This window comes from Papio anubis, chromosome 10 (genome assembly GCF_008728515.1).
Source record: "Papio anubis isolate 15944 chromosome 10, Panubis1.0, whole genome shotgun sequence".
Lineage (NCBI taxonomy): Eukaryota > Metazoa > Chordata > Mammalia > Primates > Cercopithecidae > Papio > Papio anubis.
This window is the reverse complement of record NC_044985.1, coordinates 74,393,525-74,420,597: the sequence shown is the minus strand read 5'-3', so window position 1 is coordinate 74,420,597 and position 27,073 is coordinate 74,393,525. Positions and strand designations below refer to the sequence as shown.

General features: G+C 35.5%; 1 protein-coding gene across 13 annotated transcripts in view; it reads right to left on the bottom strand.

Annotated features, from left to right (window-relative positions):
* Positions 1-272: 272 nt before the first annotated feature.
* Positions 273-27,073, bottom strand: part of NAB1 (NGFI-A binding protein 1) — a 47,274-nt gene continuing 20,473 nt past the window's right edge. For 12 of the 13 annotated variants that reach the window (XM_017946720.3, XM_017946722.3, XM_031651421.1 and 9 more), the window contains 6 exons: positions 22,222-22,355; positions 19,538-19,589; positions 8,818-8,907; positions 6,992-7,154; positions 5,296-5,412; positions 273-2,796 (listed from right to left, as the gene is read on the bottom strand). In XM_017946720.3, coding sequence (XP_017802209.1) covers positions 2,708-2,796; positions 5,296-5,412; positions 6,992-7,154; positions 8,818-8,907; positions 19,538-19,589; positions 22,222-22,355 — 645 coding nt within the window. In that variant the 3' untranslated portion in view covers positions 273-2,707. The remainder of the gene's footprint in view (positions 2,797-5,295; positions 5,413-6,991; positions 7,155-8,817; positions 8,908-19,537; positions 19,590-22,221; positions 22,356-27,073) is intronic. The other variant, XM_009182622.4, reaches the window with a different exon arrangement.

Sequence of the window (27,073 nt, the reverse complement as noted above, 5' to 3'; positions counted from 1 at the left end):
TGGCGGAGTTTTAAAAATGTCTTCATAAACTTCTCATAAATGAGAACAATATAAATTGACCTCTCTCTGCCAGACCAGAGTCTACTGAGAACCTGTTTACCAAATGACTTCTTAGAAATGACGGTAGCTGACAATACTTAGTTCCAACTTAAGACATAAGTTCTTGTCCCCTAATACTGAAACCCAGCTTAAATAAGCAGATAAGCGAGGCAGAGTGGGTTAATATTAGTCACTGGAAAACTGCTATGTAGAAAATGCTATAAACATAAATGTGTGAGGCACAGAAAATCTTTATTGCCACAGGAAGCAAATGCACTCGTCCCACCTCACCAACAGCTTGAAGAGTCACAAAAACGTGGACATTGCACAATAAAGTGTAAGAGACTCGGGGAGAAATGGTCCCTTGGACTATATTGGCTGTAATACTGAGGTAACCAATTGACCTTGTTCAGTGAAAATACCTCTAACAAAATGAAAAAATCAACTAGTTATAACTTCCAATTCACATATACAATTCAAATAAAAATATATATTATTTGCTTTAATGTATAGCAAGTTTAATACATTAGTGTTTACAAAATAAAAACTGTATTCTACTGAAATTTTTCTTGTGCTTCCACCTTATCACTAAGCTTAAAAGACCAGAAACATGAGATAGTTAAGGAAACTTATTATGAATTTAAAGATGCAATGTGTGGGTCCACAATGAATGGATAAATATTGGAGGTTGGAAGATTACTGCATCTTTTAAAATTGTGGCTTATGAAAATCTACAAACTTGACTGTAAGACACAATTTTAAAAAAACAAAAAGTTTCAAAATAGATTAGAATACAGGAAACGTTTCATGAAACTACTGAGATACTAACCAGTGCTATGGCTAATATTAAAAACTGAACAGTCTATTGAAATCGTACTCATACTATTTCTACACACAGTGAACAATACAACCACAATAATCAACCTCAAGCTAGCAACAAGGTTGCAAGGTCCATAAGAAGCTTCTTCAGTGAGCAAAACACTATGATACAATTAAAACATTTAGGAAGGGGAAAAAAGCCTTTTAACAGTATAAAAGTTGTTTACTGGTGTTTCCTACTGTAAAGTACTTCTACAAATTAAAATGAAGAAGCAATTTATATATGTGACAGTGATCTGAGACTATAGTGCAGACATTTCATCTAACATTTGGCTGACAAATTTTAGTGTAACAGATTATGACTTAATATTTTTTACAGTTATGATCTAGAGCAGAACTAAAAACAAAAAAACACATACTCTCTTACACTCAGTCTTAGAGTCAATACACTCTTCTCAGCAATATCTGGGTTTAGATGCATCTGTAGGAAGCAGGTAAAGCTGTCAGTTATCTTCTCTTAAACCAACAGAAAAAACGTATATTGGCAGATGTATGTTTTTTTACCATTATGAATTCCAATGTGAAATTCTCGTAAGTATGCAAGTATATTATTAACATGTAAGCATACTCCCATATATATGCATATGGTCCATTAGTTAAATTGGGGGAACTAAAAACATACTGTCAAGTTAAAATACATTTTAAGAAAAAACTGCATTCATAAATCTTAAAGGTGTAGAAAAATGAAATCGTAAAATAAATAATGAATATAGTTGTCAACTAAACTTCCATGGAAATATGCCTACAGATGTGGATGCAGTGATTGTCCACACTTGTGATGGCTGGGTGGGAAGATATTCCCTAGTGAAAGCATCTAGTCTGACTTCTCTACATAGAGAAGACTTTCTGGATATAAAATAGTACTTAATCTGTTACAGCCTTTGTTAACAGTCGCCATCTTTCTAACATGTAGGGTTAACTTACTATGTCTTAATCTATTTAACACATTCTGAAATATCAATGTTTAAGTCAAAGGTTTTATACATGGGTCCACTTATTTCAAGTTCTCTGTCCAAGTAATAGCTTCCTATCTTTGAAACATCTCAAGTAGTTATTAATACAATCTAGGTCAACTAGTTTAAAAGATATTTTCTACTCTATTGCTCATCTTTTTAACTTTCCTCCACTCAAGTATTTATTGTGTAAACGTGCACTGATAACCAGATGTTATATGAGTGAATGCTAAACATTTCCTGTTAAACAAAATCAGTTTTATCAAATACTAAATCCACAATATTTTCCTTGGCTTAAACTGAGTATTTGCTTTCTATTTTTCCATAATCATTGCAATCTTGCCAATAACTACATCACTTAAGCTTTCTTTTTCACAACTGCAGGCAAAGATTTTAAACTCTGACATATATTTACGTTGAACACACAAAGTAGACAACAAAATTTCAAGTAAAATAAACTGTATCCACATCTATTGGACCAAACAGGTCTCAACATCTAGATTTTACTTCTATAAATTACACAAATACATCGTACATTCTTAAATAATGAATGCTTACAATATTGATCTGTAAGCCTTTCCATATAAAATGACAACACAGGAATGTGAATGAATCAATATTACTATTATAGATTGCAACACTCTTTTGATTTTCTCTTTTGTGGCTGTTGTTTTATCTTCCCAGTTTCCACAGACTACCGTACCAGTCCTTTTGCTTTGGCTATGAAATCTGTTTGAGCTGAATGAGGCAACACTGGTTATTAAGGCTTATTTCTATGATGGAGTATTATCCTTAAATCTGATGCCATTTCCAGAAAACGGTGAGAGAAATCACAGCTATCTTGAATCTTCAGGCTCTGTTTTGATGACTTTCTTTTCTAAGGTAAAAGCTGAGTGAGGGTAGTCTTTTAAAATCCCAAGGCTCTCTACATAAAAATGGAAACAAAGTGAGTTGATATTTTAAATCAATGGACTACAAAAATCAAACAAAGTTTTAAAACAAACCCCCAAACTCCATACCACAGAGTATCAACTATTCATGATTCTGCAATTCCACATAAAATTTCTGTTCATAGAGCTATTAAGAGCTTGGATTCTGGATTTAAATTTCAACTCTGCCAATTACTAGGTGTATACATCTCTGGGCAAGTTATACACCTCTCTAAGCCTTACTGTCTTCATCTATAAAATAGGAATAGTATCTACATAAAGTGGCATGAAAGTTAAATAATGAAATGCACATAAAACATTTAGCATACAGAACACATTAATTTTTATCTAATGCTTGATCCAACATGATAAATATATAAAAGGAAGCTGATTATTCATATATAACTGTTACTGGTTAAATATTTACCATCAATGAAGGAATCAGACTGAAAAATATCTTCATAACCTTGGAACTATTTTTTAAAGTTCTTCTGACAATGACATATTAAGGTGGGAGAAATAGGGATAAAATAATGAACACTATTTTCATAAGAAATCATTCCATGGAGTTCTATGTGTATAGTTATTTCAACCATACACAAACACTACATAATAACAATCAAATGTAACCTTTATGTAAAGTACAAATACTGGGAGATATGTCCACACACATATACATGCAAACATCCATATCACATACACTCACACCTTGGATTCTAGAAAGTAATCAATACTAACAGCTTATCTGAAATTAAATAGTTCAATTTATGAATCCTCTCTAAACAGAAGGGGATTTTAAATTCTGTGTAAGAGTAATAAAAAAAGTAGCTTCTATCTATTGAATTCCTGCTGGCTGGAATAGATAGTGTACGATGCAGGTACACTATATTGTTTAATCCTCATAACTACCCAATGAGGTAGAAATTACTTCGCTTTTACAGATGAAGCAACTGAAGGACAGGGTATTTAAGTAACTCAGTCAAGGTCACTCAGTCAAGTATCGGTGCTAAGATCTGGACCCAGGCTTGCACTATATGAAACCTGTTTCTATTATTTCTATTCAGTTAAAAATAAAGAAAAAGGCGTTTTCAGGCATTTCTTCATTTGGTTCCACATAAAGACCTAGATCAATTCTATCTCTATGTAATGTATCTCCATGAAATATGTAAATATGCCCCATGACGAGACACATGATCAATGTAATTGGAGTATTCCTGTTATATATTCTAAGGAATATAAATTGGTAAAACGTGGTTTTTTGTTCATTTTTAAAAAACTTTAAAGAATATATCACTTTTTTTGTGCTGTGGAAAACATGAGACCAAGATGTCAGCTTTTTAGGATAATTTCAATTTCTCAACCTCCCTCTGACATTATTAAAGTGGCTACAATCAAGTATGCAATAGCATGCTATAAAGTCACAGCACCAGAACATTATTTAGAACTCGTCTTTTTAGCATCTGCTACCAAGAGTATGATCTAAAATTGAAAGACATAAATGCTCTTGATAACTTTTTTTCTAGTAAATACATAATTCATTCTATCTAGATAGAATTAATGTAAAGTCAGGTTTAATCCTAATGCTTATAAAACTACATTTCCCGCTGACTTACAACGCAAATTTGGAGCTATTTATTTGACTTTAGCTACCTCATCTATAAAATCAGTGACTGTGATTAAGTGACTCTTAAAGCGACTTTAAGACTTGGAATGATAACAGATTCTTTCAAATGGTGCTGGTCTCTAATGCTTTAACTAGGTCTAACTCACTTTACTTGGGTAAAAATAGGTAAATATCTAACTATGATAAGGAGCTGCTCATCCTTTTATGGAATTCAGTTTACTTCTGAAATATGAGTATCACCTCCAAAATGCATCTGCATGAAAAGTCTAGATTTTGATACACAAGGTTTTCTCAGTGTCAAAGCAAACATGTAGTCCATCAATTTCATATTATGTTATTGCCAAAAAAGGTAGTAACACAACTCAAACCAGCTATTTATTATTAAACTTTCATATAAACATCACCATTCATGTAATGGTGAATCAAAGTAATCTCAACTTTTATGAGTTTTCCCTGTCATTGTTCGGAATATGAAGTTTGCAAAAAGACTAGCTAGAGCAGCCAGTGTTATGGCAATCTATCACTTCCAAGGGGAGAAAAACTGACAACTGAGCATCCCTTATCCAAAATGCCTGGGACCAGGAAGTGCTTTGGATTTCAAGTTTTTTCAGATTTTGGACTATTTGCATTATATTAAAGGTTCAGCATCCCAAATCTGGAATGTTCTAATGGGGGTTCCCTTTGAGTGTCATTCTGACACTCAAAAAGTTTTGGATCCTGGAGCATTTTGAATTTTCCAACTGGGGATATTCAACCTGTAGGAACACTCTCAGTGATGACATTTTTTTTTGGTGGGGGAGGGAATAGGAGAACAGAATTTAAAGATCCTTTTATTCAAGTGTTACCCTCTCATCATATAGCACATTCTCACCTGATGAGTGGGACTTTGCCTCACTGGGGTAAAGTCTGCTCAGCTCCCCATCCACTACAAAATGATGGGGTTGTCTGTTCTGTAAATTAGGCATTCGGAGATTCAAAGGTCTTTCTCCTAATGAAAAGAAAAAAGAAATATGCATAATATTAAAAACACACCATGGTTTTCCTGAAAAATAAATTTTCAAAAATTGCCTGAACACTCCTTAGGAAAAAAGTGAGGAAAGTCAACGAGCACTGAAGAATTTAATAAGACTTGGAAAAAACATTTTAAATAATAATTTAAGAGGAAAATGGCAAGTCATTTCATGCTAGTCCCAAGGTTTACAATTCTGCCAGGATATTTTTAAGAGCTAAACAAAAGACTGAGAATTCCAGTGAGCATTCCAGTTTTGGCATATAATACATCTCCTCTATAAGACATTTTCTTACTAGTGCAACCATTTTACCAAGGCATGTCATTAATCATATAATAACAAGTACTAGAAAGACAGAGAAGGCTTCAAGCCAATCACAGATTAAAAAAAAAAGAAAACAAAATGACAGCAAAATCCATGAAAAAACAGATTTAGCACAAATATGGGAAAAAATTATACACCCAATCATGTTGTCGTGTACTGAAATCCACCACATTAGCAAACTGTCACCCCACACTGAATTATCCTGGTGTCACAAATTAGAGTCACCAAATCTTTAATAACCGCCTTTGCTTCTTAACATGTTAAGGACAACTGGAGAAGTTAAACAAGACCTCAACTCAAAGGTTCCTGTACTATTTTTAAAAGGAAGAACTTTCTTCTCTTTCAGTACTCTGATCTGTTGACACATGTAATATTTCACTCCATGGCTTGAGAATCCTTGGTAAGATGGTATTCTTACCTAGAAATCCTTTTTTTTTTTTTAACAATAATAACCATTCTCTAGAAAAGCATAACAATAACATATAAAAAGAAGGCACTATAAAATTATTTTTTTCTTCAAACAGTTATTACTATTTGAAACTAAGGGATACATGTATATACTTATAACCTGTACATCTCCCTCTAGGTAAGCTCCAGGTAAACAGGGATTTGTTCTCTGCTGCATCTTCAGTGCCTAGGAGAGTGCCTGGCACGTAGGAAATGCTAATAAAATGCCTGTTGAATGAGCGAATAACAATGGCTTGGGATTTTCTCTATGTGAGGATGTGAAAAGAATGAAGTACTTCGTAGAATGGTAAAAACACGAATCACATGACTTTCTAAACCTGAGCTGTACTCTGTCATAATACTTTAGAAGCAGTTACCATATTCTTTTAAGATGCAAATGTTGTAAATTTCACAAACTTGTTTTTGAAGTCTAAAAAAATACGAAGTTTTGGTCATTTAAAAAGGATAAACATCTCTCCTGGAATCGTTTCTTTGGGGAAAATAATCTGTACTGCTGACATCTCACATTCCCATCAACTTCTTACAAAATAATACATGTCAATCTCAGGTGCCAACTGCTTAAAGATTAAAACATTTACAAATTAAAATCTGCAGGATAAATTATTTCCTTTTAAGAAAATGAAGAATTTAAAAATTAACTTTGATAAGAGAACCTGTAAAATAATCTCTACAAAATATCATAATTCAAAAATCAGCCACTGTCTTCTGTTTCTCTTTGAAGTGCACATAGTGGCCCTAAAGGCCTAGGATATTCTAAAGATGTACCTTGTCCATCTGAGTTATCGGAAGTCAAGCCGTTAGGACTGTGCTCTTCTGAGCCCTGCCTGTAAAGCCCTGCAGACAACCTCCTCTCGGCATGCTGCAGTCTCTCATAGCCAGCTTGGTTGCAAAGGAACTCCATCTGCTTTGCCATCACCTTTTCAGGCTGCTAGTAAGTAAAGCAAAAATCACATCAGTAACTGAAACATTCTAGATTTTTTAATGGTTTAAAGATGCCAATTTCAGACTCCAGCAAATATATTTAGTATTCATTAAAATTAGTTCATACTTCATGTGGTATACAAATTCCATAAATATGCACAGATGTCTATATCATCATGTTAAAACATAAAAGGCTGGATATTGTACAAAAGATAAAAGCTTTCTTCTCAATTCTTTCAAGAGAATTCCATGTCAGTTCAAAAGCAACATAACCTTACCTTTGTTTTCCAAGGTACTAAGTCCTTTAAAGGATTTTATAAAAAAGAAATCTAAAAGCAACAGCAACATCTGCTATAAACTACTTCTAACACTTGGGGCGAAATCTTGGCATTTTTATTTTAGGATCTGGCAGGACACAGACTCTGATATGATGACAATATGTTTGGGGGAGAAAAGGTGTAAAATGGCTGTCTAGAAGAACAAGACAAACACACCTCCCACTAAAATTAAACAATGTAAATTATGCAGAAAAACATCAGTGCCAATAGGCATTTTCACCTTCATCATGAAACTGCAGTATTTCCCAACCAATCATAAAAAGGCATATTTTAAATACACAATTAGTCAACTGACATATAAATTTATCTCTGCATGTGTTTTATAAGTTCCTTTTCAATGCTCTAAATTACTTATATGTGATATTCAGAGCAGTGTATTTGTTGTGGTATTTTGCCAAGGAGATAATAGTCAAAATGCACAGATATGAATCACTACCATGCTATATAAAAGTGTAGGACAAGAAAGCTTCTATATAAAATTGGTTACAAAAAGCCCTGATTCACAATGTAAAAATCACTAGGTAAAATATATTAATTTACAGAATAAACATGATAAACACTTATACTATTTTTCTGAATGCAGATGGAGATATAAACCAAATCAAAAGTAACTACAGCTTCATTTCATTTGAAATTGTTACTAAATTGACAAAATTTAAATAAGCATATCTGAGGTAAAAAATGTATTTTTCATTCTAACATGAAAAAAACAAAACTTAGCAGTACTAAATTTGACCAAAAGCAAGTTATTACAAGAAAGTTGTTCAACAGGAATAAAAGCTTACAGTGCTTTCTAAAAGATGATGTTTGCAGAAAGCATTTTAAAATTTTAATTTCAGTATACAGACACAATTAAATAACTTAATGGCAAAAGCACCTGAAGCCACATATTCATTTAACAGTTTTTCAATAAATATGAATGTAAAAGATTTAACAATAATTACCATGTTCATATTAATATTTTATTGATATTTTACTGAGAACTAGTATTATTTTATCTCAGAGTTGTATTACACACAGCCAGGGTCAACATGGCTGGTTTTCCTGATTATCAAACTGTTTAAGTTTTCTTGAGTACAGAATCTGTCTCACTTCCTACAAAACTACAAGAATAAATAAGTAGTATCATATCAGATTCCGTTCATAAACTGAATCAAACCAAGTTGTTATTGCTCTCATGTTGATACAGCTGTGGCTCAGATGACGTTTTAAAAAACAACCGGAAATAAAAAGTCAGTCCTCAAACACTTAAAACTGAAGCTAGCTGAAGTAGTCATTTATTTTTTAACCTTCAGATACTATTATGAAATAATAATTGGGAGTTTATGTTACCTGTGAACTAAGAGCTGCAAGTTCTTCACTCTTAGCTCTAGCCTGCTGGAAGAGCGTTTGCACAGAATCCTGGAAATCTGGAAACCCATCCTGTGGGTCAAATAAGAAGTCCTTTATGTTTAGAGTTTGTAAATAATAAAATATTATCAAAAACTTGGAAAATAAAGCAAACTCTTAATCTCACTACCTGAATAATCATGATTAAGATTTTAATGGTTATAAAATCTTTCATTGGTTATAAAATATTAATATTTCATTTCAGCCTTTTATGAAACATACATTATTTTCTACAGCTGTAACCTTAGTAGAAACATAAATAAGATGAAAAATGTCATCATACCCATTGTTTTACACTGGAAAGTAGGCTTTATGATCATTGATAATAATGGTTATATAACATTTCACCTAGGCTGGGTGCAGTGGCTCACGCCTGTAATCCCAGCACTTTGGGAGGCCAAGGTGGGCAGATCACCTGAGGTCAGGAGTTCGAGACCAGCCTAACATGGTAAAACCCCATCTCTACTAAAACAAACAAACAAACAAACAAAAATTAGCTGGGAATGGTAGCACATGCCAGAAATCCCAGCTACTAGGGAGGCTGGGCAGCTACTTGGGAGGCTGAGGCATGAGAATCACTTGAACCCAGGAGGTGGAGGTTGCAGTGAGCCGAGACTGCACCACCACTGCACTCCAGCCTGGGTGACAAAGTGAGATTCTGTCTCAAAAAAATAACATAACATAACATAACATAACATAACATAACATAACATAACATAACATAACATAACATAACATAATAAAAAACATTTAACCCAGTGGGGCGTTTGACTAGCCACTATCCTCGCACTGGACATTTTTTATTCTTTTCCTAATTTTTGGTTTTATGAAAAACACTGCAAAAATATTTTCAAGGAGATAGCATTTTCGATAGCTTAGATTATCTACTACAAAAGATTCCCAGAAGCAGAATTACTGCAGAGATGATATTTTTGTGCTTATGTACTTTTGCTAAACCTATAGAGGGCCTTTACTAGTTTATCATACCACAAGCAATATATGACAATTTCCTTGTCAGCACTAAGTATTCTTGTTTTCTTAATTTATGCCAATTTATCTATACTTTTGATACTAAAAATCATTTAATTTTTATATGCCTGTTGTATACGCTATAGTTGTACATACTTTTATTTTGTGATTTCAACTGCTGCTATAAAGTTTAGAGAAATTCTGCTTCAGAAATTTGGTAAGTACTCAAATCTACCCTCTAGTTTTTCTAAAACTTTGATTTGTTTTTAAAATTTAACCATCTAACCTATCTGAAATTAATTTTGTTACATGAAACGTGGCTAACGATCCAAACTAAATTTTCTTTAAAGTGCTAAGCAATAATCCCAACCTGAATTGCTCAAGGATTCCTTCATGTTGGCTTGTGATTTCTCCTTTATCATATCCTATCACAGGAAATGGAGTTTTGGAATTCGAAAGGCCTGTATTTGTGTTCCAATTCCACCACTCACTAGCTATGTGACACCGGATGAGTGACTTAACCTTTCTGAACTTCAGTTTCCTCATAGGAAAATTGAGGACAGGAGAACTTATCTATTAGGATTGTTGTGAGGACCACATGAGATAAAGCAAGTGAGATAATGCCTTCAACATGAAATAACTACTAAACAGGTATATCAATACATACTAAATTTCTATAATAAACAGGGCCTATCTAGGGGGCAGTGGACAATACTTCAACTTAAATTACTTCCATTTTATACTTGGTATTCCACCTACTACTTTTTTCAAAGTTTTCTTTTTCTGCTGTTTATTGTTCATTAACATTATAACTACAAAATATCATGACAGCATGGTTTTAGTAACTTTAGTGAAACCACCTAAAGGACTCCTCACAGAAATTAGCATTAACAATTAAACTCCAAAACATTATTTCTCCCCTTCTTTGATAAACTATATATTTGCAGTAGAGGGCAAATCCTTAAAAACCAAAGTTCTTACAATACACAGCAGAAAAAGATGCAATGATGTAATAATAACAAACTATTTTACCTTATTTGGGATATAAGATAGTGGTTCAAAAATTTTCCCCCATCAGGGTCTTTTCAATAAATTATTTCTCCACTGCAGATTTCACATTTTCAAATATTTTATCTATCAAAATACATTCCTCAAGTAATAATTAATTTGCTATTTTTAAAATTCAAAGACATGATATACAGCCAAGAGCTAATAAACTTAACGTCTTAAGATGGTCCTATATAGCTTTATCGTGGGCCAGTATGTAATTAGCACTTCTGAAGTGCTGAAAATAGCCACTCTGCTAGGTTTCCATGTTGGCTCACAGATGTATATGGAACATAATCACAAAACAAGCTAAAATGAACTTCATACAAGTGTACACAGTCCAAGCTAAATCCAAAGTTCACTTTTTCTTAGCCATTTCAGTTTTCTTATAAATAAGTTTTCTTATTTATTTAGACTGAAAAATCCAACTTTCTCTTTAGCATACCCCCACCCCACTGGAACTGCTTAAGTTCTCAAGTTCAGTGAGGTAAGCTAGAAGAAGAGTTAGAACAACTTCAATATGAGCGGTTATCACTTTCCAGGAATCTACAATGTACCAGTCCCTATGTTCTATATTTTATGTTCATTATTTCATTTAATCTTCATCACATTCAAGACTGGGTTTCCCTTTTTTTTTTTTTTTTTTTTACAGCTACAACACTAGCTTCAAAGCCTACACTCAGTCCATAAATTCAAACAGTTACAACCTTTCTGAAACTCACAAGAATACAGGTATTTCTATAAACAGAAATTATAGCTCTGTTTTTCATAAGCTGAACAGGCTTTAACTGTATGACTTGCACTGAGTTCAAAACTCAACTCTACTACTTATTTGCTGTGATACTGGGTAAATTACTTCATCTCTCTGTATCTATTTTCTCATCTATAAACTGGGGATAACAATAGTACTTAACTTACAGAATCATTTTAAGGAAGTAGAAAATTCATGAAAAATACTTAACACAGTGCCTGGCACATAGGAACTACTTGATAAATGTTTGTTACTGATATCTGTTAAGTTCATCCAAAAAGCTACCAGATTTAATCAGAGTAAAGCACGATACTGGGGAAAGAAGAAATTTTATGGACAATTACAAAGTATAGACATCTTAGAGAAGAACTCAAAATTTACTACTAAAATCAACCAGAGAATATTGAGCACATTGTTGGGGAACTATCTCAGTGAAAAGAACACTGGAAATCTAGAAACATGTGTTTATACATTCAACAAAAATGTCATGTCCACCCAGCTGATTCATACACTGCACTCAATATGGGAATACAATGGCAAACGAGATGGCCATGCCTCAGGCGCTCCTGACAACACAGTCCAGGGAGGGAAATGGACGGAGATCCAGAGCACAGCAGAGGGCGCTGTGGCAGAGCAGGTGTCCCAGAGGCCAGGGTGTCTAGGCTGAGTTCTAAAAGAAAGCAGCTGGTACAGACCCCTGGAGGCAAAAGGAACAGGGCACACTCTGGGAAGCCAGAAAATATTCAATATATACTGAAAAAGAGGGAGTGGCGAGGGAAGGTGGAAACATAGGGCCAGATTCTGTAAGCCCTTGTAAGCTATGTTAAGAATTTTAGATTTTATCTTAAATACAAAGAGAAGCCATTGAAAGTCTCAGGAAAGAGACTGATCGGATTTGCATTTCAGAAAGCACATGTGAATGTGATGGGGAGAATGCACGTGGAGGAGGGGAGTTCAGGGTGGTGACAGGGACACCCATTAGAGGGCTGCTGGTGAAGGCCCAGACCCGGACAGTGGCAGGTGCCGCAGAAATAAGGCAACTGAGAGTCTGGTTATGACATTTACTAGAATAAAGAACTCACGATCACGAGGTCTGGGAGGGGCCCAAAAGCTAATAAATTCGGTTGAGCTCATTTGCTAGTGAGATCTCCGTGTGTAGATAAGCCAGGTAAGCAGGAGCAGTGAGTTTGGAGCTTGGGGTAAAATCAGGGCTGGAGACCCAGATTAGAGGGTTATCAGTTCATCAGTAGAATCTGAGTGGGGTGTGGAGTGCACCAGTCAGAATCCCCATGAGCCCCAACACCTCAATACTGTTTCTGGAAGAGCTCGCAGGAGAAAGGTATGATCTAGTCATTTTACATTAGGAACCAGCTGCGTGACCTCAGGCAAAAAAGTAAACCTCATTATTTCTAGTGATCCAAATTTTTAAATTAGGATTACACCACTGTGTATCTGCCCTTTGGAAGTTTGTGGGGATTAAATAAAGTAATGCAAATAAGTGAACCTTGGAAGAGTACACATTGCCATATAAATATATGGTAGCACCAAAGTCAGGATTATTCAACCATGAGAATACTGAAAAAGCTGGATGGGGAACCTCAAACTCTACATGTGAAACTTGCTGGAAAATGGACAGTATCCCATCATTAATAAATAAAAGCCTAAAATAAGTAATAAATAACAATATCCAAAGTAATCAGTGATCTCTCTGCAACTGAGTATGTTAGTCATTATTTACTCCCACAGTCTTGACAGTTCATTGTGGATGGAAAAACTACGAAATCGAGTAGCTATCACTGCATGTCACATAAAGTAGATTTAAGGTCCCCAAAATACATGACTTAGAAATAAAAGTGAGAACATTCCCAAGAAACCGGTCTTTTTCACATTATGTTTGGTGCACAACTTTTGTTATATGTCTCGTAAGCTTGTTTCCCAGGCACCAGCTAGCTGCGCCATGCTATGAGCGATCTATCTCCATGTCATATTTTTGGCTGATGCCATTAATCACAGTCTTTCCTTGCTGACGAGACTCTGGGTCTGTCACTGAGAAAATAAAAGATATAGGACGGAGGCTGGTGCATGACCTAATTACTCTCTTCCCATTGGTCTCCATCCCCATTCCTCCTCAACCTTTCTGCTGAACACTAGCAAGCTGCTTTAAAGCCACTGCTTAGCTGTCTCTAGATGACTTGTTACAGCAGATGTTCTCAACCCCACACGTGCATTTTCCTTTTTTCTAATCACACTTTCTGTATGAATAGCACATTGTAATGCTTCTGTTTTTCTGATCCAGAGGGGAAGAGTCTACGTCAAATTAGACCAGCTTTCTTTTCAACAAGCTTAGTAGCAGCGTAGGTGGATATTCTGACCCTCTTTCCTCCCCCTTCCTCGCTCTCCCATCCCCACCTGCTGGAACTGTTAGCAGATGTTTCCTTTAGGTCTTTCTTCTTCAAGCCCCAATTCTCTGACTTCCTGGGCTCTATTAACAAACCTCATTTCTTTCATCCACTTATGTCTGAATGTTTTGCACCTCTGACTCCCACAGGGTCAAGAATGCTGTCATTTCCCATCTCTGCCCAGTCTCCAGCAATTTCAGCGAATGAAGAAAACTCAAGTGAGATATAGCACTCAGTCCAGTTAGTCAGCTGCCATCACCAGCTCGGAGACTGTAGCTTTATATATCCTTCCTCTCTTCTAAGATGTTACTTATAACATTGGAGTTAATGACTAATTCATTCATGAACCTCAGTGTGTTCTTAATGAAAAAGAAAGGTTACCAATTGAATTCACTTTTAACTAACATTTAAAAAAATTTAGGAGAAGACAAGAGAGCTAGGGACTTCGGCTCTTGATTTTTCATCTCCTTGAATGAGCTGTCAAGCCACCTTAAATATGTCCTTTCATAGGTAGGACATAAGGAAATCAAACTAATTTTTCTGATGTAAACAATCGGCATATCAAATGAAAATTTCTTATATTTAAATATTTTGTAACTTACATTGCTAAATTTTCTACTCAAAACTTATAACTGTTTACTAGATAAAATTTCTTGCATTAGAAAATAATAACTGCCACTATCCACCCTTTCCAAAGACTACCAGTTCTGCACACATTTCGCCCTTCACACGGCACTAGGAGGAAAGGTATAATCCCAATAGTGTTTTTTTCACAGGTAAGATGCTTTGTGAATGATCATTAGCACCTAGGAAGGTGGTACTGCTTTGACATTCAGGAATCAGACATAGATAGGAAGCCCTGGCTCTGCTACTGGATAGTAATTTGGCAACACGGGCGAAGATACTGAGCCTGTCTGGGTCTCTCTTTGGCTGTAAAATGGAAATCATAAAGCCTCCACATAGGTTAGACAAGAATGTTTGTGATAATGAATTCCAAATGCCTAGTAGGGACTGACACAAAATAAAAGCAATACAAAGTAGTGATTTTTACAACTGCCCCAGAACGAGATTTAATTAGAAGATCTAATTAAAAAGATAAGTAAGAATAAACAAAATATATTTTCATTTCACCTGAAAGTGGACTCACAGAGGGCTGTGTTCCAGCGGACATGTTATTCATCCAGGCTAAGCAGAAGGATTCCCAGCCTCACTTACTAAGTAGCATAAAGGGCTGAAGACACATTTCCCTAGAGATTTCATTTCAAATGGTAGGTTCCCTAAGGCACACCTAAGCTAGCAGGTGATCTTTTTCTCCATGTCCATTTCATATATTCTAGGAATTAAAGTTCAAAGTCTGTTTTTTAATGCTCAACATATCCTGTAAGGAAGAACACTATTTAAGGACAACAGATTATCTTGAGTTCTTCTATGTAATGTGTATGCTGCTATGTTGCTTAAATCAAATAAGTAACTATCCTTTAAGGGAGAACAACCTACTACATAAATAAGAGCTTTCCAGGTAGAAAAATCAGACAAGTGAATGAGTTAAAACTTCATTCCACCCAAGCCTTCAGGTATAGATCAGGAAAATACAGTATTGAGCAACGAAAGATCTTATTGAGCTTGAACAAAGCACTACTCGTATTAGTGTACCCTAATGCATTAATAATGACAAGCAAGAAAATGTTTCTCTTTCCTTTACAGGTCAAATTATTTTGATGTCAATTCATCTGCTCAACATTACATTTCTTTTTGTTCACTGTAAAAATTATCTTTTTAAGATGGAAAAAGCCAGCAATTCGGCACGTATGCTTATTGTTTGTTATAAAGGATTTCAGAACGCCTAAAGATTTAAAAAAAGAGAAAAACTTGTCTCATTAGTTTGGGTCCTGTAAGGAGAAATCTGTTACACTTTAAAATGGGCTAAGCTGAAATGGGCTAAGCTGAAGTTTATTTGTACATTACTTAAAACTTTTTTTCTTTGAGACAGGGGTGCTCTGTTGCCCGGACTGGAGTGCAGTGGCGCAGTGATCCTCCCACCTCAGCCTCCTGAGAAGCTGGGACTACAGGTGCATGCCATCAAGCCTGGCTAATTTTTGTATGGATGGGGTTTTGCCACGTTGCCCAGGCTGCTCTCGAACTCCTGGACTCAAACAATCCACCTGCCTCAGCCTCCCAAAGTGCTGGGATTACAGGCGTAAGCCACTATGCCCAGTCTTGTATATTACTTTCTTTAAATAGAAAATAATAAGCTGAGAATCACAATAGAAAGATTCAAATGAAATAAGAGAAAAAGTATGTTAAAAGTATTCTAAATTCTTTCTAGTTTTATTTATGAGGTTCTTTTTGTCAATCACATTCCCTAGACAAACTTAATGTTCTCTAAACATGCTTAGTATTTTCTTATCTCTGTCTTTGCCCATGCTAGTCTATCTTTATAATACCACCCCAATCCCCTCCCCACATCCCTACCTTTTGAAATTCTACCCTTCTTTAAAAAACTGAGCTCAAATTACACCTTCCCAATAGTCTCCCCTGATCTCTTCTCATACCAGAAATTCTCCCACTCCCCAGAAGTCATATAGAAGGTAGACATAAAGCACCAGTACTTGGTGAAAAGTTTTAAGGGAGTGGTAACTTTATACAGCCGGTACTATCTACCTCATAACAGCTTCCAGCAATAGTTCTGGTATTTCAAATTTGACTTATAGTACAGCACAGACAAGGATTCATACCAACATCTACATGTGTAGGTATACATACACACAAGACACACACATGTTCAAGAGATACTGATGACCTGCAATACACAAGTGCTTTTTAAGAAACCACAGAGAAACAAAACAAAATTAAAAACAAACCAACAACAAAAAAGTGAGCCACTGTCCTAAATTCAAAGGTATAGTTACTATTTATTTCTGGGAAACAAAATCAAGAGTCTAGTGTCTATAAAGGCATTTAAAGAAGCCTGAGGCCGATTGTCGCTTGTCATCTTTAGGAAGGGTTAGAAGAGCTATTCACAGGAAAAAGAAACACTGATTATCTTAATTTTGAATCCAGAGCTGTTCAAGTGGCTTTGTGAACTGCAGTAAACCAATAAACTAACCATATAGAACTATAATTCAAGTATCTCTAGAGGAGTATATTTAAAGGAACAGAAAGGCCACATCTAATGTCACAGCCCAATACTCTGGGCTTCTAATAAGAAACTGAAAGCACTGTAATGAAATACAAGGCCTCTGAGAGGATCAGACTTACCAATAAAGCTCATCAAGAAACAACTGCAGCTCAAACAGTCCATGAGATTCATGATCACAAATTTCAATATTGAATAGTGACCTCTAAAGCTAGACAAGTGTGGCTTAAATGTGAGCAGCCTGAATCATGATCACACTTAGGGCCAATAGTGAAAAACAGATATAGACGTATTTCTAGCCTAGCAACTGACTAATTTTTTGGCCCTTGGGTAGTTTCTGTGTTTTCTTTCCTCTCAACCCTCCAATGGCACATGCCTTCTTAGCAGTTTCTATATTCACCTGCCTTTCCCTTTAAGTAGCAGTGAGTCACTAACAGCCAACTCCACAGGGACCCTCTGTAACCTGTTATCTGGCGGAGCAAGAGATAACACACCTCAGTATCATCTTTCAATGTAGCCTTTTAGATAATTTCAACATTTTCTGAGTTAACCATCTTAAACATTACTCCAGAGCTAACAGTGAGGTAGGTTACAAATATAAGTAGTTTATTTTTTATTTTTTTTCGGTAGAGACGGGGTCTCCCCATGTTGCCCAGGCTGGTCTCGACCTCCTGAGCTCAAGCAATCCTTCTGTCTTGGCCTCCTAAAGTGTTGGGATTATAGGTGTGAGCCACCATACCTAGCCCACATTTCTTTTTTTAATGTGGCTTTTTGTTTTTGACAAAATACTTTTCTTCCTTGAGAGCCACTGCTTTAGGATAAAGTGTTAAGTCAAAGATGCTTATCTGCAGCCATTCATTATTCATTCTATAGATTTTATTAAATGCCTATTAGGTGCAAGACAGTTATAAACTCTAAGTATACAGCAGCAGATTCACAGATAAGAGATCTATTCTCATCCAATGGGGCAGACTGATAATAAATTTAAAACAAGTATCTAATAGTTTCAAATACTGGCAAATGCTAAGAAAACAAACCAGGAGAATAAGCCTGAGTGTGATTATGGGGAGAGGGTTCCCCTTTAGAAAGAGAGGCAGGGAAGTCAGGGGAAACACAGCTGTAACTTGAAGCCATCTAAAGAAATAGAAGTCTAGGTAGGGGGAAAATAGTGAGTGTTGAGGCATAAATGAGTTTGGCAAGTTCAGGAACAGAAAGTCAGTCAGTGTGGCTGGAACACAGTAAGAATGGAGAGTGTGGCAGCAGACAAGGTAGGAGATGCAAGCTGCAGTCAGAGCATGTGGGGTCTTAGATCCTTAAAAAAAAAAAAGCTTAGATTTTATTCCAGGTACAGTAGAAAGTCACTGAAAAGATTTAAGAAAGAAAGGGATTTATGTTTTTATAAGATAACTCTGGCTTAGGTATGAATAAAGGATTACTGCCATACAAATATATACTCTGTAGATATAACTGATTATAGAAATTTAGGGTGGTCAAATATAAGCCATTTGCTTTAACTTGAAATTAAATAATAGGATGGTTAAGAGAACACTGATCTCCATCTCCTGCCTAAAAGAAAAAGAAAGAAAGAAAGGAGCCGCCTGACCAGATTTCCACTCTGCTGCGACCTAGACTTTTAAAAAAGTATTTGTAAGAAATAATAGTTCTGAAACCATTCTATAGTTCTGAGAGTCCTAAGAAAAGTATGCTTTTCTTAACTCCCATCTTACCACTTGCAAATCTAAAATCAAAAGAGCAGGCTCAACCGTGACCCTCTAAAAGAGGCTTTAGTTAAAGTCTCTGTAATTTATAGTTACTAAATTATCATTTCCCTTAGATAGTTAATATAAAGAAACGAAAAGTTAGCTCCTCTGTATTTGATGACTAATGATGTAAAGAAGACTATAAAAGGAATGGTTTAACCAGTAAAGTTTTAAATCTGTAAGAAACACCAACTACAAATCAACCTTTGATAAACTGACTGGACTAGTCACCAAATTTAAGAATTTCCTTGGATTGGGCATGGTGGTTGACACCTGTAATCCCAGAGCTTTGGGAGGCCAAGGAAGGAAGATCACTTGAACCCAGGAGTTCGAGTGCAGGACCAGCCTGGGCAACATAGCGAGACCACATCTCTACAAGAAAAAAAAGTTTAAAAAAATTTTCCTTGGTCTGCTAATTCAAATTACTGTAAATATTGTATTTCAAAGTTACAAAATTCTATATTTTTTAAAGATTGAAAGCCATTTTTCACCAGTTTATGGGACCATCTTTTTTGTTTTGTCTGAGCTAGTTAAGATTTTGCTTGATCTTAAAACAAAAACAAACATTATTAGCATAAGAAAATGTAACATATGACCATACCTCCACTTTAATTCTCTTTGGGGATAATTCATCTCTTTCTCCACATTTTGACCTAAGGGAAAGGGGAGAGGGAAAAAACCAAAAACTTGAGAAAGTAACAGATTTTATTCCAAAGGCATCTCAGCCTATAATCTTCCACCAAAATATATACCCTGAAACTCCAACACCAGAAATGACATATTCATAATGAACATTAAAATAATGAAGAAAATATCTTTCATCATTTCCAAATTAGCACTAGGGGAATGTACAGATACAATTATACATTTTAAAAGGCCACTACCTAAGAACTCCCCACCTCTGGCTTTGGTATGAAAGCCACTCAATAATTTTTTTTTTTTTTAAGACGGGGTCTCGCTGTGTTACCCAGACTAGCCACAAAGTCCTAGGCTCAAATGATCCTCCCACCTCAGCCTCCCAAATTGCTGGGATTACAGGCATGAGCCACTGTGCCCAACCTAGCACTTAATAAATATTTAATGATCATCACATAATGAAAAAAAAAATCAAGGAGGATATCCCTTTATGGTTCAGTAGGAATAATTTACGATAAAATGACTAAAATGACCATTTAAGATGTATGTTTATGGCTACATGAGATTAAAATGCATTTTGTCTATCTACAGAAACTACAGATGTATTTACCCTGACCCAGCAATTTCTCTGCTGGGAAAACGTATCCCAGAGGTACCTATACATATATAAAATGATGTTCCATCAATGGTAAGACACATAATCATTTCATGTACCACTATGAAATTAGACTACGACAAGCCATCAACTACATTATACTTCAATATAAAATATGTCAAAATGTGAAAAAGTACACCTCAGAATCAACAAAACATACAATGTATGATGTTATTTATTGTATTATTTACAGTGAAAGACTAGACACCACCCCAGTAGCCATCAATAGGGTGTGGGGCTAAATGAATCACGGCACATCCACACAATTCAATACCATGCAGTCGTAAAAAATAATGAGGGCACCTTAGGAGTCCAAGGTGGCTTCTAAATTATGTAAAAGTGTTAATATATTTTAAAGTACATTTAACTTTAAAAGGATAGATTAGGCCCGGCACGGTGGCTCATGCCTGTAATTCCAGCACTTTGGGAGGCTGAGGTGGGCGGATTACAAGGTCAAGAGATGGAGACCATCCTGGCCAACATGGTGAAACCCCGTCTCTACTAAAAATACAAAAATTAGCTGGGCATGGTGGTGCACACCTGTAGTCCCAGCTACCTGGGAGGCTGAGACAAGAGAATCACTTGAACCCAGGAGGTGGAGGTTGTAGTGAGCTGAGATTGAGCTATTGCACTCCAGCCTGGCAACAGAGCAAGACTCCATCTCAAAAAAATAAAGAAAAAGAAAAAAAAAAGAAAGGTGAAGGTAACTACTAGAAGAAACAGCTAAAAATCACTGAAGGCAGTTGCCTCTGGAACGTGGAACTGAGAAGCGGGAAGGCAGAGCACAGGAATCGTCGAGTTTCACTGAAAGCCTTACGTATTGTATGACTTCTTAAATTGTGGACATGTATCACTTTGATTAAAGAAAATTATTTAAATACTCAGAAAGAAAATGGTGTATAATACAATGAAGAAAATTAAAAATCAGTGAATCAGCTCTTGATTATCCAACTCCAAAAAAAAAAACCTCATAAATAATCCCATAGAATGTGCTGTATATTCCTACCCTGTTCATTTAGTCTACATGATTTCACTTGTCAGTTATAAATACGTAGGTACTGACGTAGGGCAGAAAATAAAACTGCTGTGAGTTAGGAAAAATAATGGTAATGATGGCAAATGCCTATAGTGCTGGTTTTCAAACTTAGGATACACAAGAATGCTCTGGGATGCTTGTGAAAGTTCAGATTCCAGGGATCCATCCCCAAAGAATGTGATTTATTAGGGCTGCAGAGGGTGCTCAGAATGTGACTTTTCAACAAAAACTTAGAGTTACTCTAATGCAGTGGTCATCTGCATCCAGAGAGGCAGTGGCAGGCACAACACAATGTGGGCTGGAAATCGGGGTCTGTGTGGAATCAAGTGAACAAAATCAAATGGTCCTATCCTGTAGAAAATGCTTATGGCTCAAGTAAGGATAAGGTGAAGAAAAATATGCTGTGTTTACATTAAATTTTGAAACCACCATTGCTTTCTAACATCACGTTTTTTAAATTTCAAACTTGTGTTCCATAACCCATTTGCTAGTAATAGAAGTATCTTTCAATTTTCCCTTGATATTAGTCAATAGAGTAGTTTTACATGTCCAGCTAATCTCATCAGATTGCAAACACCTTGCAAAAAGGACCATTCTATTTCCTCAGAGTTCAACAAGTTCATGTAGTTAGCAGGCGTACAAATACATCTATAATGCTGACTAAATCCCCTCATCACGCTCAAAACCAAAGTGTGTGTGTGTGAGAGACGAATGTCTAAAACCACTACCAGAACAATGCTATAGTAACCCAGAGAATGATGCCTTTTAAAAGAGAAAGAGGAGGATTAAACAACAAAAATCACCTTAGCAATGTTTTCAAAAGTCACTGCATCGTTTAGTTTCCTAGAACAATAATCATACTTCTACTTTTTCAGAAATGCTTATTCTATCAACAAGTGTTTCAAACTCTACTTCTATCAAGCAACGGAAAAATATTGACAGTTAGTTAAATACTTACTTGGTGGTTCTGTAAGTATATTTATAGGTGACTTCTCGAGAAATCTGCCGAGCCAAGGCAAAAAGCTCATCTCTTCTTGTCAGCAGGGCATTATCCTTCACACAGAGTTGAGCAGCTGCTTCATTAACAGTGAGCTGGACATCCAAAACAGAGTTTCAAAATTAAGAACATTTTAATTTCATCAAAATGCAAAAGATTTCACTTAAAATATAAGAATGTCACACCATTATATAATGAAATCATAATTCATAAAAATCAGAGTAGTATTTATTCCTAATTATTCCTAATGCCAAATTTCTGAAGAAAATCAACCAATCTGCCATCTCACAGAGCCCAAATTAATCATGATAGTCATCTTGATTTTATTTATTTATATGCTTTTTTTGGTTAGGTAGGAGAGTTTATAGACAACAAGGAAAATAAAAAGTGAAAAATATTCTGCATCTTGCTTATAAAAAAAACCCAAAATATCAGAATACAGGATTTGCTGACACCACTTCTCTAACCAAAAATCAATGCAGATAGTCTGACAGATTTTTTAAGAACTGACATGAAAATTCTTAAAAAGGAATCAAGACCATATGATTTTAAACATTTATCAAATCACTTAGTAAAAAATAGAGTTATCACGTACTAGGGCTATATTGGAAAATCAAGGTCTTGGACTAATCTCTAAGATCCATCTAATTCTACCACGCTTTCATAATTCAATAATTATTAAATATTGCCAATATAGAGTTGCTAGTTGACCAAACACTTTGTACTAAAATTCTGTTATCATAAACACAAAATCTTAATTGTTTAACAAAGTAGAAAATTTTTCACATAATTTTGTCAATATAAATAGATACAGGAAATTGTCAAGAGGTATATCAAATTTTTTTAATATGCAAAAGATGAACTTAACCAAGGCACGATGATTAGCAAAAAGAAAATGGGACGTGATGGCAGACAGACCTGAGAAGAGTCCTGCTCCATCATTTACCAGCTATGACTCTGGACATGCAAAACTTTTGAGAGGCTTGGTATTTGGTATTCTGAGAGGCAAAATGGGATAATATCACTATCCCAAAAGGCTCTAACAAGAATAGATGAGGAGACACACCTGGCACAAGGTTGTGGTTAGTGTTAGTTCTTGTTTCCTTTTCATAAGAAATCAGGTACAGCAGTACCCCCTTACCCACAGTTTTGCTGTCTGAGGTTTCAGTTACCTGTGGTCAACTGTGACCCAAAAATATTAAATGAAAAATTATACAAATAAACAATTCGTAAGTTTTAAACTGTGTGCCATCTCACTCTGTCTCGTCCGAGTGATGAATCATCCCTTTGTCTAGTACATCTACACTGTCTACACTGTCTACACTCCTGGCCGTCAGTCACTTGGTGGCCATCTCAGTCATCAGATGGACTCTTCTGATATCTCAGTGCTCATGTTCCAGTTATCCTTATTTTACTCAACGGTGGCCCCAAAGTGCAAGAGCAGTAATGCTGGCATATTGTTCTAATTGTCCTACTTTATTATTATTAACAGTTATTGTTGTTAATCTCTTGCTGTGTCTAATTTATAAGTTAAATTTTATCATAGGTATGCATGTATAGAGACGAACAATGTATATGAGGTTTGGTACCATTTGCAGTTTCAGGCATCCTGCTGGGGGTCTTGGAATGTGTCCCTCACAGATAAGAGGGGACTACTGTAGTCACCCTTTCTCCCAGCCAGGCATCTCATCTTTATTTAGAATAATTTTTCTTACTTAAAATTTTTGAAAACAAAAATAAATAGCATGCAATCTTTCCATCCAGAATGACGATATTCTAATATACATTATTCCAATATTTCGGTGTACTTATAAACATTAAATATATATGTACATACAAATTTGTAATCTACTTTTTTCAGTATATTTTTTATTTCTACCAATGTATTAAGGCAGAGACACGGCTTGTTTACATTAGCATCTGGCATGGGTTGGAAGTTCAATATAAATCTGTTGACTGATGAATGAATTGAAAAATCCTTTATAATATCACTTTTACTACCCACACATACAATATTCCACTGTAGAAAACAGCAATATATTATTTAAACTACCATCGCCCTGGACATCGAACTACCTCCAGTTTTCCATGTACTATTTTAAAAAAAGCTGCATAAGAGATTCTTAAATGTGCACCTTTGCACACATATCCAACTATTTCTTTGCAATACATTCCTACAAATAGACCTGTTAGGTCACAGGGTATACTAAATTTTAAGAAATTTATACATTCCACCAAACTACCCTCAGAGAAGTTGCTCTAAATCATAACGCTGTTACAACGATTATATCATGAGTACATTTCCTACAATCTTGACCAACACTAGTTATTATCTTTTTAAAACTTTACCAATTTTACATTTCTAAAACAGCATTTGGTTATAATTTGCATCTCTTTGACTATGAAACTAAAGTTTTTTCTTACATCTTTGACTCATTACAATGTTTTGTTCTCTTAGAACTTCAGGAATTCTTTATTGACAGCGTCAACTCTTCATCATATGTAATGGGATTTTTTTTTTTTAAAGTTTGTCATCAGCCATACAGTTTCTATGCTGTGGGTGACAGGCACAGAAAAACTCTTTCTACTCTAATAATATATAAATGTTCCATAATTTAGTCTAATCGTTTTACTTTTCCCACCTAAGTTTTTAAACCATCTAGAATGTGTTATGGTATATGGTATGATGTAGACATCTAACATCCTCCTCCCCAAATTTATAACTGTAATTTATATTGTTCTGAAACAATTAATTTGGCCACTGACAGCAAGTTATAATAATAAACCCAAGTTTCCTATTTTAAACCCATAGCTGAATATGAAAGCATAATTGAAGGAAGAATTTATTTTCAGCCTTCTCCCCTCCTCCTAAAGAGTCATCAATAGATAAATTCCTCCCCTAAGTGCCTTTGAAAGGCACAATGTTATTGGAGTTAAAAGTGAAATGTATACTTTAAATAATGATTTTCAAAACAAATCAACTTCAGTTTCAGCATGGCAGTAGCTAAATGACCTTGAAGAGGATTCTCAAATACCTTTTTATGTAGCAATTTCTTTTTCATATTAATAAATCTACATTACTAAGGAAACGCTTGATTTTCAGTAAGGTGTTTTAACTGACAACGTTTCAGAGGTACTAGCTTATGCACAACCACAGCAAGTAACTTTTCAACACAAATTGAAAACAATATTCTAGTATTCCTTCTATTACCTTTCCAGAAACCAAGAAAAATAAACACAATGCATTCATTGTCACTGAATTCAGGCTCCCACAAACCAAAGAAGTAGACTAAACTCCAGGCCCTCAGGGAACCTGGTAAAAAACTGAGGCTGGAGAAATAACTCTAGCTCACCCCCGAGTTGTAATAAAAAGCTGATTCATGAAGCCTCTCCCTTAAAAACATGTGTTCTGTCAGTGTTACCCAGATTTCATGCTCCCTAGTTGCTAATAATGAACAAATCAATAACTCTCCCTTAAAAACATGTGTTCTGTCAGTGTTACCCAGATTTCATGCTCCCTAGTTGCTAATAATGAACAAATCAATAACTCTCCCTTAAAAACATGTGTTCTGTCAGTGTTACCTAGATTTCATGCTCCCTAGTTGCTAATAATGAAATCAATAACGATTATGATATAATTACAAAAGAAAAATGAAAATATTCCCAAACAACTCGTCACTTGCTGCAGCACTGTTAGCTTTTTCTGAATGCCAATAATCTAATTTTGTTTAAAGGATAAAGTAACAAGATATTCTCCCTTCCTGGTTTACTTATTTCCTCCATTTCCTCTTTTTGTGGCCCAAAACACCAAAATTCCACTCATTTCTTTATCTGAAAGATTTCTCAAAGTTTGCTTCCTTTTTGTTTTTGAGATGGAGTCTCACTCTGTCACCCAGGCTGGAATGCAGTGGTGCGGACTCAGTCTCCCGGGTTCAAGCGATTCTCCTGTTTCAGCCTCCCAAATTGCTGGGACTACAGGCATGCACCACCATGCCCGGATAATTTTTTTGTACTTTTAGTACAGACGGGGTTACATCATGTTGGCCAGGCTGGTCTCGAACTCCTGACCTCAAGCAATTCGCCCACCTTGGCTTCCCAAAGTGCCGGGATTACAGGTGTGACCCACCACGCACGGCCTCTTAAAGTTAGCTTTCTATCTTTTATAACTGGACTTAAAAAGTGGCCTCACTACACTTATCTTTATTCTTAAAAAGAGTGATTTACTGATTCCTAAAAAAACTTTCTTTACAGGTTGTTAAAATTATAATCTCCAACAATTAAATGATTGTGACTTTAAGTACTGTTGGCACAAAAACACTGTGAACAACTGTGTGTTAGGGAGGCTCAAAAGGCAATCAGGACTTTCTTTTCCAGCACTGGGAAGGCTAGGGTACCATTACTGGCCCCTCTCAGAAAAAAAACTAAAGTATATCAGGGCTAGAGGGGAGATACAAATAAAATAATGGGAAAAAATCCAAAATATTAGTCATATAATAAATGTAAATGGACCACATGTTCCAGTTAAAAAACAAAGAATGTCTGACTGGGTTCTTTAAAATCCAACTGATCAGTATTTATAAAAGATATATATAAAACATGGATTAGAAAGGCTGAAAATAAAAGGATGACATAAAGATATAATAAGCAACAGGCCAGGTATGGTGGCTCACGCCTGTAATCCCAACACTTTGGGAGGCTGAAGCAGATAGATCGCTTGAGCCCAGGAATTCGAGAACAGCCTGGGCAACACGGAAACCCCGTCCCTACAAAAAGAGAGACAAAGAAAGAAAGAGAGAATGAGAGAAGAGAGAAA